This window comes from Lottia gigantea (genome assembly GCF_000327385.1).
Source record: "Lottia gigantea unplaced genomic scaffold LOTGIsca_172, whole genome shotgun sequence".
Lineage (NCBI taxonomy): Eukaryota > Metazoa > Mollusca > Gastropoda > Lottiidae > Lottia > Lottia gigantea.
Genome location: NW_008708171.1, coordinates 59,927 through 77,758, shown reverse-complemented (window position 1 = coordinate 77,758; position 17,832 = coordinate 59,927). Strand labels below are relative to the sequence as shown.

The window sequence follows — 17,832 nt, the reverse complement described above, 5'->3', positions numbered from 1 at the left end:
TAATAAGAGAACTAAGAAACAAGAGACTAGAACGACAAGCCCTAGAAAAACAAGGAAAAGGGTTTAAAATCATTGGATAAAAATGGCAAGCAAAAATTACAGATTGGATCCAATCTTTCAATTGTATGATCCGATTCAATATTCGTTCAACAAGAAGAAAGAGGATTACGTAATCATCTCACCATCGGTAGGGACAAAGACCCAAATAAACGACGGAGGAAGAGTTACCTTTGAAATTAATTCGTTGTCCAATTGGTTGCTGCTTTCCGATGCCCATTTCCGATGCGATTTCAAAATCAAAGACGCCGCTCAGAATCGAATTCCACAAACCAACACGACTTTAGAAAACAATTTCTTTCCGTCTTTATTCAGCGAAATGGTTTTGGAAGCTGGTTCAAATCCGATAGAGACCATAAAACACCCCGGCGAGTTTGACACAATGTTGAAAACGGTTCTGTATCCCAAAAACTACGATTCAGTTTCGGGATGGATTCCCGATGTCGGTGACGGAGAAGTTTTAAAAGAACCGGTCAGAACTGTAGCAAATGACGCAGACCTTGCTAGGATAAGGGTAGTTGCTAGAAACACACTGGAAAGAGTGACTCGCGGAGTAAATCACGGATTTGAAAAACGAGCGCTTCAATACAACAATGTTGTCGAGAACAACAGATGGGGTAATTACGTAAATTGGAAGTTGTATCCTTTATTTGGTCTCTTGAAACACAGAAAGGTTTCCATAGGTTTACCGTATAAAATTCACTTGCAAAGAGAAATCAACGACAACAAGATATTCTTTGGTGAAAACAACTCTGACGCAAAATTGGAAATAACGAATATCCAACTTTACATACCGGTAATCACTCCTTCCATAGAAGTGGAAACGAGAATATTCAACTCTTTAACCAAAGACATCGAAATTGCTTTTCTTCGTCGTAACACGGTAGGTAGCATGACTTTACCTGGGGAATCCACCACGTGGCCAATCACCAACACCGTCAAACCAGCGAGATATCTAATGGTTGGTTTCAAAAACTTGCCAGACTCTCAGACAAACAACAACAACATTTTCAGAGTGGCATTGAACCATACTCAAGATCCCATCATTCGCAAAGTTCAAGTCAGATTGAACAACGATAATCATCCCAATTAAACTTTGATCAACCAATTGATCCTTCCAAAAAAGATTACAACGAATTGTACAGAAACTATAAAAACATGTGCGAATTGTTGGGAAATACGCCTCAGTTTGAATACACAGATTTTTCACTCAATCATCCAATCTTTTGTTTCGATCTGTCAGCTCATCAAGAAGTTTTTTTCAAAACAGGGGTAAACATAAATATTCACATAGATAAAACACAAGGAGAAGTGACCGGCTACTGTTTATTGCTGGAAGAAGCAAAACATTTGATTAAAATATCAGATAGAAGAATGATAAGAATTGAATAATAAAAACACCCTTTAAAAATGAAACCAGAAACTTTGGTTATGAAAATAATAGAAGCTATTGAAACGAATTCGCCGACTCTAATAACTTACAACGGTAAAAAAAAGTGCATATATCCAAAAGATTATCGATAAATACAAACATTGCAAAGTCAGAGACGATATAGACTTGGAAAGAATTGATGAGAATTTAACTAAAAAAGGTGGATTTTTACCTTTCTTACCTTTAATCTTTGCTGGTTTAGCTGCAGCTGGTGCAACTGCTGGTGGAGCTGCTGGGATAGGCAAAGCTGTCAACGATAAGAAAGCTGAAGCCGCTGCAAACGCCGAAGCGCGTAGACACAATTTGGCAATGGAAAGAGAAGCACGAGGTGGTTCGGGAGTAGGAGATATATTAGGGACGGTTAAAGAATTCGGACAAAGATTTGGCGAAGAAACCAAGAAAATCGTTAAAGAGGGATGAAGCAAATTAATAGATAAAATCGACACCGGAGAAATGAAGGTCAAACACAAGGGCAACGCCATATTTTTAAAAAACATACGTTCGGGCGAGGGAATCTTCCTTTCAAAGTATGAAGGCAACGGAGTGATTTTTAGTACGAAAATGTAATAAATAAAAATGGGCAAGAAATTCAAACATTCGGACATATTTCCTAGTAACCCAATGCTCATGTGCATTTGCGGTAGTTCAGGTTCTGGGAAAACTCATCTCACTTTTAACATGTTGACAACACCAAACCTTTTAGATTTCGATTCTCTGTATATCTACACAACAACACCAGAGCAATCGTATTATCAATTCCTCAAAGCTTTAGAATATTTACCAAAGAAAGACGTTCAAGACATATTTCAATATTACGAAGAAAACAAAGAAGAAGTGGAAATAAAAGATATCATAGAAAACTTCATTAAATCAAAGAATCCATCTTTCAATCCAACGGATATAAAAGTTTTTTTACGAAAAATGTTAATGATCTAGACTTGTCTAATATTGATAGCAATCGAAAGAACTTAATATTGTTTGACGACTGCGTAGCGCAAAGAAATCAAACTGTTCAACAAGAATTCCTCACCAAAGGAAGACATCACAACTGTCACTGCATATATACCAATCCCAATCTTTTTACGGGATGGATTCTATGTTCATTAGAAAAAATGCAAATTGTTTTTTATTATTTGAATTAAACGAAAAAGATTTATCTCAAATCATTCAGTCTATAAATCACGGAATGGATAGAGATACATTTAAAAAGGTTTGTAAAGCTCAATGGAGAAACCCAGATGATCATGGATATGTATTTGTAAATACTAGAAAACCTGCGGGAGAAAGAGTTATGATCGATATATGTTAATTTTATTTTTTTTAAAATGACGGATTGGAATTATTTTTTAAAAAGAAATAGAGAATATATCAAAGCTAAGAATAAATTAAAGATCCAAGTTGAAAATAACAGTGTGCAACAACTCGGATTAACGGAAAATCTACAGACTCTATTTCAACCCATATTAAAAAGTCAAGAAGATATTAAAAAGAGACTCGTTATAGAACCCACCCCTCGTATAGAACCCAAAGCGATTGAATATAATGGTATTATAATTAGGACATTAGATGATATAAAACGTCTTTTTTCAAACCCTGACCCAGATTTACCAAAAGCATTTCACCAATCGTTGATGATGAGGGTTTGTTGTTTAATGGTTTTAGAATAAGATTTAGTGGAAATTCACCACAATTCAAAATCGACACAAAAGACTTTATATTTACATTAACGAGAGGATTAATAGATTTAATGAATGGCGAGGATGTTGAAATTGCCGATTACAAGGATTTAGTAGCATACTCAAAATTTCTACATGCGATCAGGAAGTCAGGACCCGAAACAAGAAGATTGAAAGAAGTTGATTTATATATAACAAAAGTTATTGAGGAAGAGGAGGTAGATGATTATGCAGAAGATTATCCACCAATCATACAAGAAATAGACGAATTCGATGATATGGTGGCATCTGGACAAGGTATAACGTTTTTATCCGACAACAATAAAGAATTGCTTAATAGATTAGAAATAATATTAGCGGCCATGAAGGAAGGTCATCGATCGGACAGACAATACAACGAAGTCAATGGCATATTAAAACGGCTTTTGGAGAAAAAAATCATCACTAAAAAAGACTATAAAAACGTCATTAAAAATGTCCAATAAAGAACAATTGTTCGTTATCACCTCGAATAAATCAGACATCAAATTGTCTCTAGACTACGAGTATGAACTCGATCGCAATAAACAGTACGAACTGGGATTAAAGTATTTCTCCGTTTACAATTCCATTAGAAACATCAACGAAAAAAACAATCAACTAAAAATATCGACGGATAACGGAGTTACGTTCAAAACCATAAGCTTACAAGCGGGAAGCTACGAACACGTGGCCATCAACGATTACCTATCCGAATACGCAGGAAGCGTGAACAGCAAAAACAATATCGAATTCGAAGGTAATTTGAATCTGAACAAAATGAAACTGATCTTGAGAAATAACGTTCAAGTCGATTTCAACGTAGAAAATTCGTTGAATGCGTTACTAGGGTTCGATAAACGAATATACGCGCAATCGACATTGGCGCCGCACAAGGCCAACATCGAGAACGACATCGACGTGATCAACATTCACTGTAATTTGATCAACGGTGGATTTTTTTCAACAAGCACAAACGCCAAATCATATACAGCATACCGACTTTTACGGTGCCGATCGGATACAGAATTATAGAGAAACCGTTTCAAACGACCTATTTACCAGTCAATTCTTTCATGATCAAAGATATAAATCTGGAAATCAAAGACGGTAAAAACAGGTTCATAGACTTTGGCAACGAAGAAATTGTCATTCAACTTCATTTAAAACAATCTTCATTCTCTTCTTGAATAGTAAGATAATCGAAATCATCAAATTCATAGTTTTCGTCAAAACTATACTCATCTTTGTCGTTGTAAAGATACATAATTCCTACACTGTTTGGTGGTTTTCTTTTAACATTATTCAAATAACTTCTAAAAACTTTAGTTTGTTTATCATTTGGAATAACTACTCCATTGGTGAAACTTTTTTCCCATGGTTTATTAAATTCGTTCGACACATCATGTCCGCTTGCTAACTGAACGTAATCTTCTACACTTATCTTATCATTAGAATAACCTTTAAACGTTTTCTTTTCTTTTAAAACACCATCAGAAGTCAAAACGATGTTGTATTTGACTTTTGGTGCTAAATATAAACCAAATATAATTCCACCGTCACCGTAATCGTTTTTACCTTTGCAATAGTCTTTTTCGGAGACCAAACCAGCTCTGTTTAGTTTTTTCCAATTTTTGGATGAAATGTACAAACTATCGGTGTCGGTATAGTATATTTCGGGTTTATAAAATCCATTTATGACATGAATGAAATTGTTCATTATATTTTTTACTGTGAGATAAAACGAATGATCCCAAATGACTAGGTGTTAGTCGTGTAGATTTACTGTCTTCGGTAGTAATCTCTTTTTCTTCAATTTCTGTTTCAACAATATATTGAGTATCATTAATTTTCTCATAGGTTTTAACGCGTGAATCAAAGTTGGCCTGTAAAGTTGCTTCATTCCATAAATGTCTAGTTGTGAATATATCTTTCTGAATTTATTTACCATACAAGGAATTACCTAATAATTTCATGCAATTACTACCCACGATATTACCTTCTCGTTTATATTTATTTCTTAAATCTCTCAAAATTAAAATATAATCTCTATAGGGTGGAGTTTTAAAATTTTCTTCGTAAACTATACCATCTAATATTCTAATAATTCGTCCACCGGCTTTCACTATTTTTTGAATATCGACCGATGTTAAAACGTCGTGACAGAAACCATTTCTGAACCTGATTTTGTTACCAGTTTCCTTTTTACCTTCTTTATTCGTGAAAGTGATTTTATCTTTAGCTGGTATCGGTTGGAAGAACATGTTTTTGGGATAGTCAAACCACACTTTTAAAATAGCTGTTCTAGGTCTGAATTTCTGTTTATTGAAGAGTTTTACAAATTCTTTTTCTTCTTCTGGTAGAAACGGTCTTCCACTTTCGGCTCTCGGATATTCACTGTCTAAATCCGACATGGCGGAAGCGTATAAACCGTTAGCATCAAATGCCATTAGTTTAGTACATTCTATTTTTGTAAGTCTCGAATGAACCTCCGTTTTGTCTTTTGTGCTTGCGCTGTATTCTTTAAATAAATCAATTATGTTATTACTTTCAAGTTCTGTGTCACTTCGTGTTTCACTTTGTGAAATATATTCCTTTAATACGTTACAAATTTCATCCATTTTGTTCGTTTCAAATGATTTTCTATTTGACGAAACTCTTCCTCCTTTAATAGATCGTCTGATAAAATTTCTTATAAAAGGATTAGTGTGCGAATAAACTTTTTCTACGTTTTCTTTTTCGGTATGTTTCGCAACCATTCTAGTAGTTTCATACCATTCTTCTTCCACCATTTCTTTATCGTAATGATATAAATAATACCAACCCTTTAAACATAAAGATGGAGCCGTTAGATTATTGGACATATTCTGGTTTACAACTTCTTTCGTCACTTGGTTGTATTTTATCAAACTAGCTCCCAAACAGAGAGTGTCTCTCTTGGCGTAAGGTTCCCATTCGTGTCTCAATTCCTCCCAGTTGTCTTGCGTGTATTTAGCGATATCTACGTCGGCAATCTTTCTCAAATTCGCGGGAAGATTGGAAGAATTTCCCCATGCAGCCAAACTAGAGGATTCGTGTTGGTAGGAACACGTGAAATTAATATGTTGTAAATAATTACCCTTTATTTCTTTCTGTCTTTTCCATTTTTTCTGTAAATCTTCATCCGTGTATGGATTAGATAAAGGAAAAGATAGAATTCCTCTGGGTGTTTTTAAAGGGAAATGCGTTAGTTTTTTTGCATTTTTAAGCACGATCCACTGCCGTTATGAGAAATTAATATTAATCTCTTTCTATCATATTGACCTAAATATTTTAACATTTGATCTATACAATCTGTACCTACAAATAGTTCTACTACATTCATTAGTTTATCATAAAATTCTTCTGGAACATTATCAGTAGGATTTATATTTGGAAAGATATTTTTTATCGTTTCTAACTTTTTTCTTATTTTTTCTAAATTAATTAAAGTGCAGGCATCAGGAATTGCTCTTCGACTGTTTTTTTCTGAATACGTTTCGCAATCCCAAGCGAATAACGCATCATCACTCATACTCGAAAGCACGTTAAGTTTGAGAGGTGAAACCTGTGTTACTGCGTTATCGTCTCTACACGTTTTCCACACCTGTTCGTAATTGTCTTCTATTTCTTGAATTCCCAAACTTTTTTGGCTTCTTCTAATCAAACAGAAATGCGAGTTGTGTAAGTAAAAAACCCAATCTAATTCATCGTGAACGTCTCTGGGATGAAAATGTCTGTTTTTGGTATTATAAATTTGAAACGAAGTGTTGAATTTCTTGTTGAATTCCTTCGTTCTAGCACAAGTCATCACTCCTTTTCTATTTGCTTTTGAAAACCCGTTGATGTATTCTTGAAATTCTCTCGTGCAGTCTTCGTTTAAAACACGATTGACGCATTTGATGAAACAATGACCATCTGTAGGTATGTAACAATTTTCGCCTTCGTATTCATTGATCTTTTTAAGCAGATCAGTTCCTCCTCTGCCAACTCTCGATCTTTTTATTTCTTGGAAATTGTCTTTCATTAAAATTATTTTTCCTGTAAAATACCAATCGGAAGCATCGGATTTTTTGTCCATATTTGAAAAGATATTGTGAAAAGTTTTGGCATTGAAACCGAGGAGTGACATGTATTGTCTGTGATTCCCTTCCTCGACTATCTCTCCATCTATTTTAATTTGTCCTTTGAATGTTTTGAAGATATCCGTTTTCTTTTTATAATGAGCTTTCTTTTTGCTCGTGAAACCTAAAGTGATGAGACCGCAAGAGGTCGTTTGAACGGCTGTTAATTACAGCCAATACGGTTGGGACGATGACCGGAAGCATTAATCCACCAGTCACGGCCGTTGCCACCGTTACTCCTACCGTTAGAACTGTGCTCGCTGTTTTGAAAAAAGAATCGATTCTACTCCATGTTTTCCTGCATGTATTGCACTGTCTCAACTTTATTTTCAACTCTTCTTGTTTGTCTATCATGTATTGTTGTCTGCTTTCGAGTTCCATTTTTTAAGTCGTTAAATTAAGTGAATTTCCGATAAATGGAACCACGGAATATCGTATAGAGCGCGCTTGTTTGGCCTAGCATTATTATATTTGCGGGTATTAAAAGTAAAAACATTTACGCGTACTAACGACATTTCTTTTTTCGTATGGTCTTCTTTAAGATGATAGGAATATTTTCTTTTTTCTTTTCGATGTTTATCTTGGCTCTAAAAATAAAACCACCACCTTCAAGGATGGAGTCTTCGGCAAACGATAAATGCACTATAAACTCTCTTTCTTGTTGACTTTTATGAACATCAATCGAAGTGTATTTTTCACCTAAAGCGAAATATAGTTTTACGTGTTCAAAGTCTGTTGTTCGTAAAAACTTGTGACTGGTTGATTCTATTTTTTCGTGTACGTGTAAGCGTCGTGGAATTTTGGCAATGTTGGTTGATGGTGGATTTTCCGTCTCCAATATCATATCTAAATCTTTGATTCCAATGATATCCTTATCATTTTCTACTTCCATTTTAAAGGTGTCTACATATTTACCATTTTTCGTTTCAATTTCCTGATCCCTTTTATCAATCAAACGTATATTCTCTTCCAAATTACCATCATTGAATAATGAAATATGTTTGACGGCCTTGCCGGTTTGTTTGAAGACTACTTTATTGACTTTAACCTTCATGGGAAACTCTATTTGAATCAGACAATTACCTCGAAAAGTAAACGCTTGCGTTTCGCCTATATCGAATACGTTTTTAGGTTCTCCGTATGCGAGAGAACCCACTTTTATTTCTGCTTTGAATCCGTATTTGTTTGATTTATAAATTTGGTCTTTTTCATCGAAGACAGTGTCACTTTCGAATGGAAGATTGAAATAATACGAATTGTCCGTGACAATAGCTTCTAATTTGCTCAACTTTCTCTCTTGTCTCAAAATATCGTCATGAATTCTAGATACCAAAAGATTGACCTGTTCTTTAATATAATTTTTCATATCAACTCGAAATTTATTTTGAAGAAAGTTTTTAATCACACCCACTTCTTTTTCTAATTCGTCCGTGATTTTAGTATCCAAAGCAGACAATTGTCGTTTCAACGTATCTTTGTCAATGGGAAGTGTGTTAATTATATCTTGAACATCTGATTTTTGCTTCGCGATCTTTTCGTTCAAATTGGATATCGAATTTTGTAACTCGGTTTTGTCCGCGGTCTTGTCTAGTTCTGCTAGCAATTCGCCAAGTTTTCTTTCCAAAGCGGTTAGTTTTCGTTTCAATCTATCCTCGTTTACATTTGGGTTGTCTATTAAACGTTGGACGTCTATTTTTACCTTCGTAATCTTATCGTCTAATTTGGATATTAAATTTTGCAACTGACTTGTTTTATCCACTTGAATAAGACGTTTCAAACTCGTTAACTCTTGTTGTAGTTTGGGTTCGTCCACAAGATTTTTAATATTTCGTCTGATGAATCTTTTCACGTCATTTATTCTATTTTCAACATGGTCCTTATCTATTTGAATTGCGTTTATTTGATCCAGTAAATATTTCTTGTTCACGGCATCGTTATCGTTTCCTGGAAACTTTAAATTAGTTATTTTGAAATTGTTCATATCGATATCCCCTTGTAAGGTGTCTCCGATTTGATCCACGAAAAAAGGTTTCGCTTTGTTTATAAACGCCGTAGAACTCATGGGATTTTTAGATTCTAGAGGTAAAGACCCTAATCCAAACTTGTTTGCCATTTTTATTGAGTTGATTTTTTTAGGTGTTTTTCGAAGTAGGCGGTAAGTATTGCTGAAGACCCAATTGACGAAATATATATGTAGTTTGTGTTTGAAAAAACTTGTATAACATTCTGATAAAACACATTCAGTAATATTTTGAAGATAAATTTACATTCAAATTTAAAAAATCTTAATTTAAGAGAGCGTAAATGCTTGTCGACATCTAAATTTCTTAACCTTTCATCTAAATCTTCATTTTCGAGATTCATTTTTAAAAGTCAGTTTTTTGAAGTTCATTTTGATAAAACCTTCCTATGATTTGTTCTTTGTCTTGATCGATCAATTCATACGTGGGAGGTGATGTGTTGTTTACTTTATCAACGATGAATATCTCGTTAGTCCAATAGCCGACGTAACCTTTCTGAAACAATGATTTATATTTAAAAATACGAACTCGATCTCCGACTTTGAATTTGGATTTAATATTCAAATTGCTAATCTCGTTTTCAAAGTTGTTTCGAGTGTTGACGGACTTTATGATATTCGGGTTATTAGAGGCTTGCGATGGCGTCACACCTATAGACGAATGTATTTTGTTATTGTATTCGTCGACAACAACTGGTAATATTTTAAGCCATTTTTGAGATTTCAATTCCGTGAATTTCTTGAATAATTTGCTTTTAAGAGCTGTTGAATCTTTCTATCACTACGGCTTTACCTTCGTTATACGTGCTGTAAATTTCAAACCCCAGAGATTTCACATTTCTGTTGTAGAATTCGCTTCCTTTATCAACCCACAACTTTAGGGGTCGTCTGTCGGATTGTTTCATTATGGTTTCGAATGCTTGTTTGACAGTCAGACCCGATTTGTTTTTCAAGGGAAAGACCCAAGCGTATCTCGTGTATATGTCGATCACCGTCAAACAATACTTGTACCCTCTCTCGACTCGCATGTTGATTAAATCGGCTGACCAAATTTCATCTTTATCAAAAACTTTGACTTTGAGGTAATGTTTGTTTTTTCGAAATTCTTTGTGAATCTCGTCTGCTATGCCCATACCCAATTTCAATTTTGCCTTCAAGAGTTTTATGATAAGAGCCCTTTGTAATTTCTATTTGAAAGTGGGATTGGGAATATTTTCGAGTTCGTCTATCATTGTCTGAATGTTACGTCTTTGTTTCTGTACAGTATGTCGTGTTTGAGCGCTGCTGCGTCAACTCTATTAACGGGTTCTTTCCCTGGTTTGGGATTATCATTTTCGTCTAAACGCAGATCTAACCTCGTGCCTGGACCTGTATAATTGTGCCCTGGGAGATGTTTTTCTCCGGGATATTTTGCCCATGGGAATCCAGGAAGAGAACCCAATGACTTTTGAATGTCTCCCGCACCGAAATACGTTTTAGGAGGATGGACATTTATTAAAGACATATTTGTTCAATAAACACCATATATTTTTAATACGAAAGATTTAATACAAGGAGGAAATTTGTTGTTTGAGACAAAATTGCCCACTTTGGGGATGATAGATGTTAGCGCAGAGAAGAAACCGTCTCCTTCGAATTTTTTTTTTTCGTGTTTTAAAATTAAAGACATTTTTAATGCGGTTATTTTATACTGTATTATTTTTTAGTGATTCTTGTCTGTGGTTTTGGGTAATTTATAATACAGTTAGGAGGAATCTGTTGTGATATATTTTTTTAACAGTTAGGGAAGTCTGTTATAATACATTTTTTTACAGTTTGGGGAAAGTCTGTTATAATACATTTTAACAGTTGTGTCTTTTCGGATATGACGCATTGAAAAAGCTGCGCAGAAGTGAAATGCGTCATATCCGAAAAGACATATACCTGACATCTTAAAAACCGGATCAAACTGGATGCGCTATATCAGAAAACACATATACTACTTTTGCTAATCGATAAGTAAGCTGACTGAAACGTCAAATATCTGGGAAATCCCCAAAGATTTGTTCGTGATGGTCCATTTAGCGCGTCGTGGATTTGCTAAACCTGTGAAAGTTTTTTTTTATGTAATAATAAGCTTACCAAGCAATTTAGCAGCTGTGTGATGCTATTCATGATGTGGCCTATACGAGTCAATCAGGTTATGCTAGGTTAATTACTACACGCGTCTCTATGGGCTTATAACCAAAAATGGAAATTTATTGATTTATTGAAAAATAACTTACTGATATTTTGGTGAGAACATACAATATTAAAGCTAGTATAGAAAGATAAATTCTTAACCTCACTCCGCCAAATCGGCGTTTTAAATAACCGGGCATAGTAAAAGCCTACAAATAAATAACAGAACTTATTATACGTATGCCTGTTATTCCATGATGACTATCTGTAAACTACCTAAATCTTTCTTGCAATTTCCAATTGCAAACGAAATTAAGACTTATGGGATAAAAATCAAAACGTACCCCACTTGATACATAAACTGGAACAAACAGCCATCCTAGAGCTATTAACAGAAACACTGCCTGAAAAGAACAATATTTACAGTAATTAACTGGAGGAACCATTGAAAGTCATGCCTAGGATAATGGCTGAGGATATGTTTTGGTAATTATTTCTTTGACCCAATATACCGTTATACCAATTTCTTACTCACGGTTCATATATAATACTAATTACTTACTTCCCATTCAAATATGATACTTACTACAATAAAACCTACTCAACATTTACATAATACACATTACATACCCAACATACAAATATATAATACAAATTACTTACCCCTCATTTAAAAATATAAAACAGATTACTAACTCTCCATTCAAATATGAAACAGAATACTTAATCAAATGGAACCTACTCCATATTTACATAAGACTACTTATCTATATTATAATAGATGACTTACCCCCATTCAAACGATGATACCGATTACTTACTCCCCATTCAGTAATATGATACTGATTACTTTCTCCAATACAACTTCACATTTACATAATACAGATTACTTACCCCACATTCAAATATAATACAGATTACTTTCTACCATTCAAAATATGTTACAGATTACTTACTCCCCATTCAAATATGATAACAGAGAAACCAGTAGCAGCAGCTGCCCCAGCTAGACCTATAAACATCGGAGCTCCAACATTACTAGCAAATATAGAACATCCGACCTACAACCATGAATAAAATCTAAAATAACATGTTTGATGCAACCGTAGATCTGCCTCATTTAAACATAGCATGACGAAGATGATTTAATTGTTTGATTTAGTGAATTTCATAGAAGACTGCCTGTCAGTGGCCGGAGCCAGGTTTCCGGCTGATGTTGCCCGAATTTTTAACCTAGTTATGAGAGTTTTGCAAACTCTGCGTGCGAAACACTATTGTTATTGTTTTTGAAGAGTATTTTCATTATTTCTAGAAAACATGTTCCTCTGCCAAAGGCAGGCAAGAAATATGTCTCCAACCTTTTTTCGATAGGTTCAACAAGAATTTTTTGAGGAAAACTAGGTCAAACAGCTTAATTAACAATTAGTATTCTCTGTTAATTAGCCCTTTTAAAACAAATTTAGTTTGATCAAGTAGATACAAAGATATACATAGCATACTTTAGAAATATTTTCAGGTATAATTTACGACATTTTTGACAATGAAAGTGTTTTTCAAAAAAGGGGAATGCCCCTTTGAGGCTTCGGGCAGTGATTTCAGTAAATATTGTTATAGGACATCTCAAATGATATGAATTATGTAATATTATTATAAAAAAAAATACAATAGGGCTACGATTTCAATTTAAAAAAAACAACAGTTATAGGATAGTATCTCATTCATCATTATTAAATGTGAAAAAACAGTGACATTTAGGAATGTATCAACAAAAATTTGGTAAGAAATTAGTCATTTTGGAAAATAATTTCAAAAGTAGAGAGGGCATCGTCTTTGATTAATATAAGATTTGAGATACTACACTATCCTCATTTACCGGTATCCAATGCATATCCTTGCCTGCTAAGAAATACCCTGCAGCACTTCCCCTGTTTGGTCTGCATGATGCCTGAAATTTAGAGTATATCTATCATATATAAGCTATCGGGCAAAAAGTGTTTAAAGCGACTTCACATTGCATTATTTCTATTGAATTCTCCACAATACATGACTGGATGGTGTGGTACTCTATATTGAACATCAACCAATTATTTTTAACAAGACAACGCAAGGCCTCACAGCGCCCGACATGTTTAATATTATCCGAACATACTCTATACAAACTTTAGGTGATCAATTTCCTTCAAAAAATGTCTCTTCTTGGGTACTTTCAAACAATGTTGACCAAAGGATATGGGTTGTTCTCCATTTCATTTGGTCGTATAGAAACAAAATCAGGAAATAAATGAAGTTACTTCTGCAGGTTAACTGGACAGCAACTGATTGGCTATGTACCATTGATTAAAAGATGATTTGGATTACCGGTAATTTTTTCGTTACATAAATGTGTGATATGGGTGTGTATATATACTCTTTACTTACAGAGCGACATAAAAATAGGCCATTCTTTTAGATGGTACAACTTACGAACTCTTACCAACTTTTTAAATATCTGTTTTATGAAATTTTGGTTCTTATCAACTTTTTTGTTATTGCAATAAAAGACTATTCACGTTTATTTCGCAGTGTCAAAGCGACAATTTCTCCCCTCTGCAGTCACAGTTTGGAGTCTCTGGCCTACACTGGTTGATCAAACAGATAAGTGTACATAGAAGTACATAGCATACTAAAAACTCTATTTACGCTTATTTAAGAGGCTGCAAATTATACATTTCTTATTACTGAAAACTGCATACTGTATACTGTCAAAACAGTCAAAATTCAACATAAACATAATTTAGATAACTTTAATGATATAACTCAAAATTGCAAAACGTCTAAAACGATTTTTATTTTCTTTTTCTGTACATATATCTACTCAGCTATCCTTTTATTAAACTTTATAATGCATTTTTAGATCAATAACTTTGAATGTATTAATATTTCATCAATTTACATAGTTATATATTAGTTAAAGCAAAGACAAATACAGTCTGATTGTCAGATTTGAATTTAAAATCCAAATCCGTATGTAGGATTGAACTTTCCCCTGACAACGATTTTCAATTTTTACATTTCCTGAGAGATTTTATCAAAAAAAAAGTAGTTATTAAATATTTAAACTTTTAACGTAAACTATTTACGCCTTAGATATTTAGTTTTCGTTCTTTATGTTCTAATTTATTCATTTTAAATCTGACTATTATAAGAGTAAGTTCACCGATTAAGCCAATGAAATGCAGTGTTCATTAAAAGCGTTTCGATTTTAATACATTACTCCAATCGTGTTCTTGGCTCAAAGTTAGTTTGTCAGATCCTGAATCGGTATGAGCAAAAAGAAAACTTATAGTTGCTTCAAGCCTTAAATTAGCGAGTCAAATTTTGGTACTAAAATCACGAATAAATAGGGCCTACAATCGTGGGTGTTGCATACATATACATACAACGAAAGATAGAATCTAAAATTTTAAGCAGGAATTTACAATAAAGAGTCACTTCAATTTGGCATTGACAATGCACTGTCACTTTAAGTAAAGGAATCCGAGCTGGAACTGTAGTTTTAATCAATATATCCAGTTCCAACCCTTTGCCACAGATACAGATTGTAACTTTAAGTTGACAGGAAGAACGCCAAAGTCTGATGGATGTTCTCTTGCTATTCAAAAATGATGTTCAATCTTTCTCACAAAGGGCAACCGTTCTTGAAAAAAAGATTTTATAAATCCCATTTTTCTTTTGTAATGGTAAGTTAATTGTGAAAGTAGTATTTTGACGATAGTGTTACTAACGATTATTCTACGAATATGTACAGTAAACTCTTCTAGTTTTAGTAAGGTACACGCATGTTGATGGTTTTCGTCATGATTGCCATGCAGAAAAGGAATGTGTCATCTACCTTTCAAACAAAAAACTTACCCAAATTCCTACCACCAAAACTACCAAGAAATATGCAGCGATTGTCACAAAATCCCAGACTCCTAAAACGTCTGCCATGTCGATTTGACTAATGTTTATTATAGTTCATTATTGAAATAGTTTATAAAGATAAACAAACGGCTCGTTGTTGAGCTAATAACATCATCATTAAGTCTGTTGTTGAAAACGTGGTTGTTTTTATATAAGTGATACGCTTAACTGAGGTCAAGCTCTACCATCTAAGAATTGTGAGGACTATCTCATAGCTCTGAGTGAAACAACTGGTTGATTTTATTCTAACCACAGAAAACTTCGATTGCGTCAAGCACATCAACTGACCAAGATAAGTCCACACCATACCCATTCATTTTCCAGTTTTTAATATCAATTTGAATTCTATGAGCATGCGACGATGGTTGTGGTTACAAATAATAAGAATGATGATAATGTTAGTGACCATTAAGACCATTTAGTGAGATGCAGCTATTAGTAGAGCTAATCGTGCTTAAAGATAGCGATTTAGATCAACTCAAATCATTCCAATATCTATCCAATATCTATCTCATTAATTCATTAGACTGTAAATGAACATAATAATTTTATTATTTCCAGTTCATCTTAAACTATGCCACCTATCCTCGTGTTTCGCCCATTGTGCTCCAAATCTAGTTCATCTTAATCTGTGATTGAACTACATCTTAGGAATGAGGAAAATTAAACTATACCCATAGAATGGTGTCCTTCGGTGTTTTCACTGTATAGAATATTTCATCATAACAAGAAAATACACGAGGATGAACCTTGGAGTATAGAGTCAATCTATACTCCTTGGGATGAACCATGTGCAATCCCATGAATGGCAGTAGGTAATATTAGCCAGTTAGCGATTCAAAACCGACTCTGCATACTATCGAAGTTCACCGTTCGAGTTGTCCCAAAGGAGCGTATATACACTTCAAAACACAAGTTAATGTAAATGTCGGCTAGCAAATGCTTCGGAATGATGAAAAAAAATCAGAGGAGGTTTTTTTGAAACTTCCGTACACGTTGGCTTCTCTTTGCACAATTTCAATTAATCACCATCAGCGTTAATTCCTGTAATTGTCAGACATAATTAACCATATTATGATATCACTGATGCAAACATATCATTTAAGTCACATATGAAATTGAGAGAATAGATACGAGTATGACAGGCTATTTAAATTAGTGATCTGTATACAATGAATCGAATACATTATTTAATTTAAGGTCGGTCTACATCAATTATTTCTTATTGACAACATCAACACGGAACGATGCGTATTCATATTTTAGTGAAATGAAATCAGATGGAATACAATGATAGGTTTTTATTCAGGATTATAGTGACAAGCACTTTGCCAATTTTAATTTATATAAACAATCGTTTCAAGACAAGATTGACCCAAAAATTCAACGGGTCCGACACGTGGTCTGCAGATTGTGTGGGCACACCATATTAAATGGTTTTGGGCCAGCTCCTCGTATATATTCATAAAATTGAAAGATAGATTGCCAGGCAAGGTAATGCCCACTGGCAGCTTTGATTTTGAATAAAAATATGTGGCAGTACAGTAACAAGCACCAGTATGAAATATTCAACCTTCAGTAAAACATTTCTTATGAACTTTATGGGGCAATGCTGAAAAATATTACCAAGTTTTGTCAAAATCCGGCAAGAATCACCTCATACGTCAGTACGTCAGTGAGTTCGTCACTCCGTCAATGAGTTCGCCACTCCGTCAATGAGTTCGTCACTACGTCAGTGAGTTCGCCACTCCGTCACTGGAGTCCATCAATACGTCGATGCTACCTTACAATTTTATAACTTTTGTTTTTATTAAGTTCTTAAACGAAAAACGACATTTGACGGAGTATTTAAATCAAATCGTCTATAGAACATGTCAAAAACTAAAAAAAAAAATTTCGTACAAATTGGGGAATATCTAATTTCCATCAGTAAACGAAAATAAGATACAAGCTAATGACTTCGATTTTCGTGTTTTTAAAGCATCGTAACTCGTTTCTATTATTGTATGAACCTATATCAACATTCTTGCTATATCGATCTCAATTTGGTATGAGGTAGCCCTGACTCAAATATCTTGTATGTAGGCTATACAAAAAGGCCAGAATTTTAACAATTCTTGGTATGCTTACGTATAATTTTGTGTACATCATTTAATATGATTTTTTTACGAACGATTTTTGAGTTAATTGATTTTGATCTATCCAAAATAAACGAATTTGGCATGTGAATACGAACGAGACTGCAGTTGTAACCTGATCTTGATGGACTTTGGCATGTTATGTATATTGTTCAGAACTTATCGCGATTTTTCTTCGAAATGGATTGGTGATCACTATAGAAAAAAATTTCTTCTGCTTTTGTCGAAATTTGGAATGCTATATGGA

The 17,832-nt window shown here is 34.0% G+C and overlaps 1 protein-coding gene across 1 annotated transcript in view; it reads right to left on the bottom strand.

The window, feature by feature from the left end:
* LOTGIDRAFT_141995 (hypothetical protein) overlaps nt 1-15,474 on the bottom strand; it is a gene marked incomplete at both ends in the record, with an annotated part of 19,832 nt that extends 4,358 nt beyond the window's left edge. The window contains 5 exons of the mRNA XM_009051856.1: nt 11,610-11,714; nt 11,850-11,909; nt 12,462-12,566; nt 13,379-13,450; nt 15,397-15,474. Coding sequence (XP_009050104.1) covers nt 11,610-11,714; nt 11,850-11,909; nt 12,462-12,566; nt 13,379-13,450; nt 15,397-15,474 — 420 coding nt within the window. The remainder of the gene's footprint in view (nt 1-11,609; nt 11,715-11,849; nt 11,910-12,461; nt 12,567-13,378; nt 13,451-15,396) is intronic.
* Between the last annotated feature and the right edge of the window lie 2,358 nt (nt 15,475-17,832).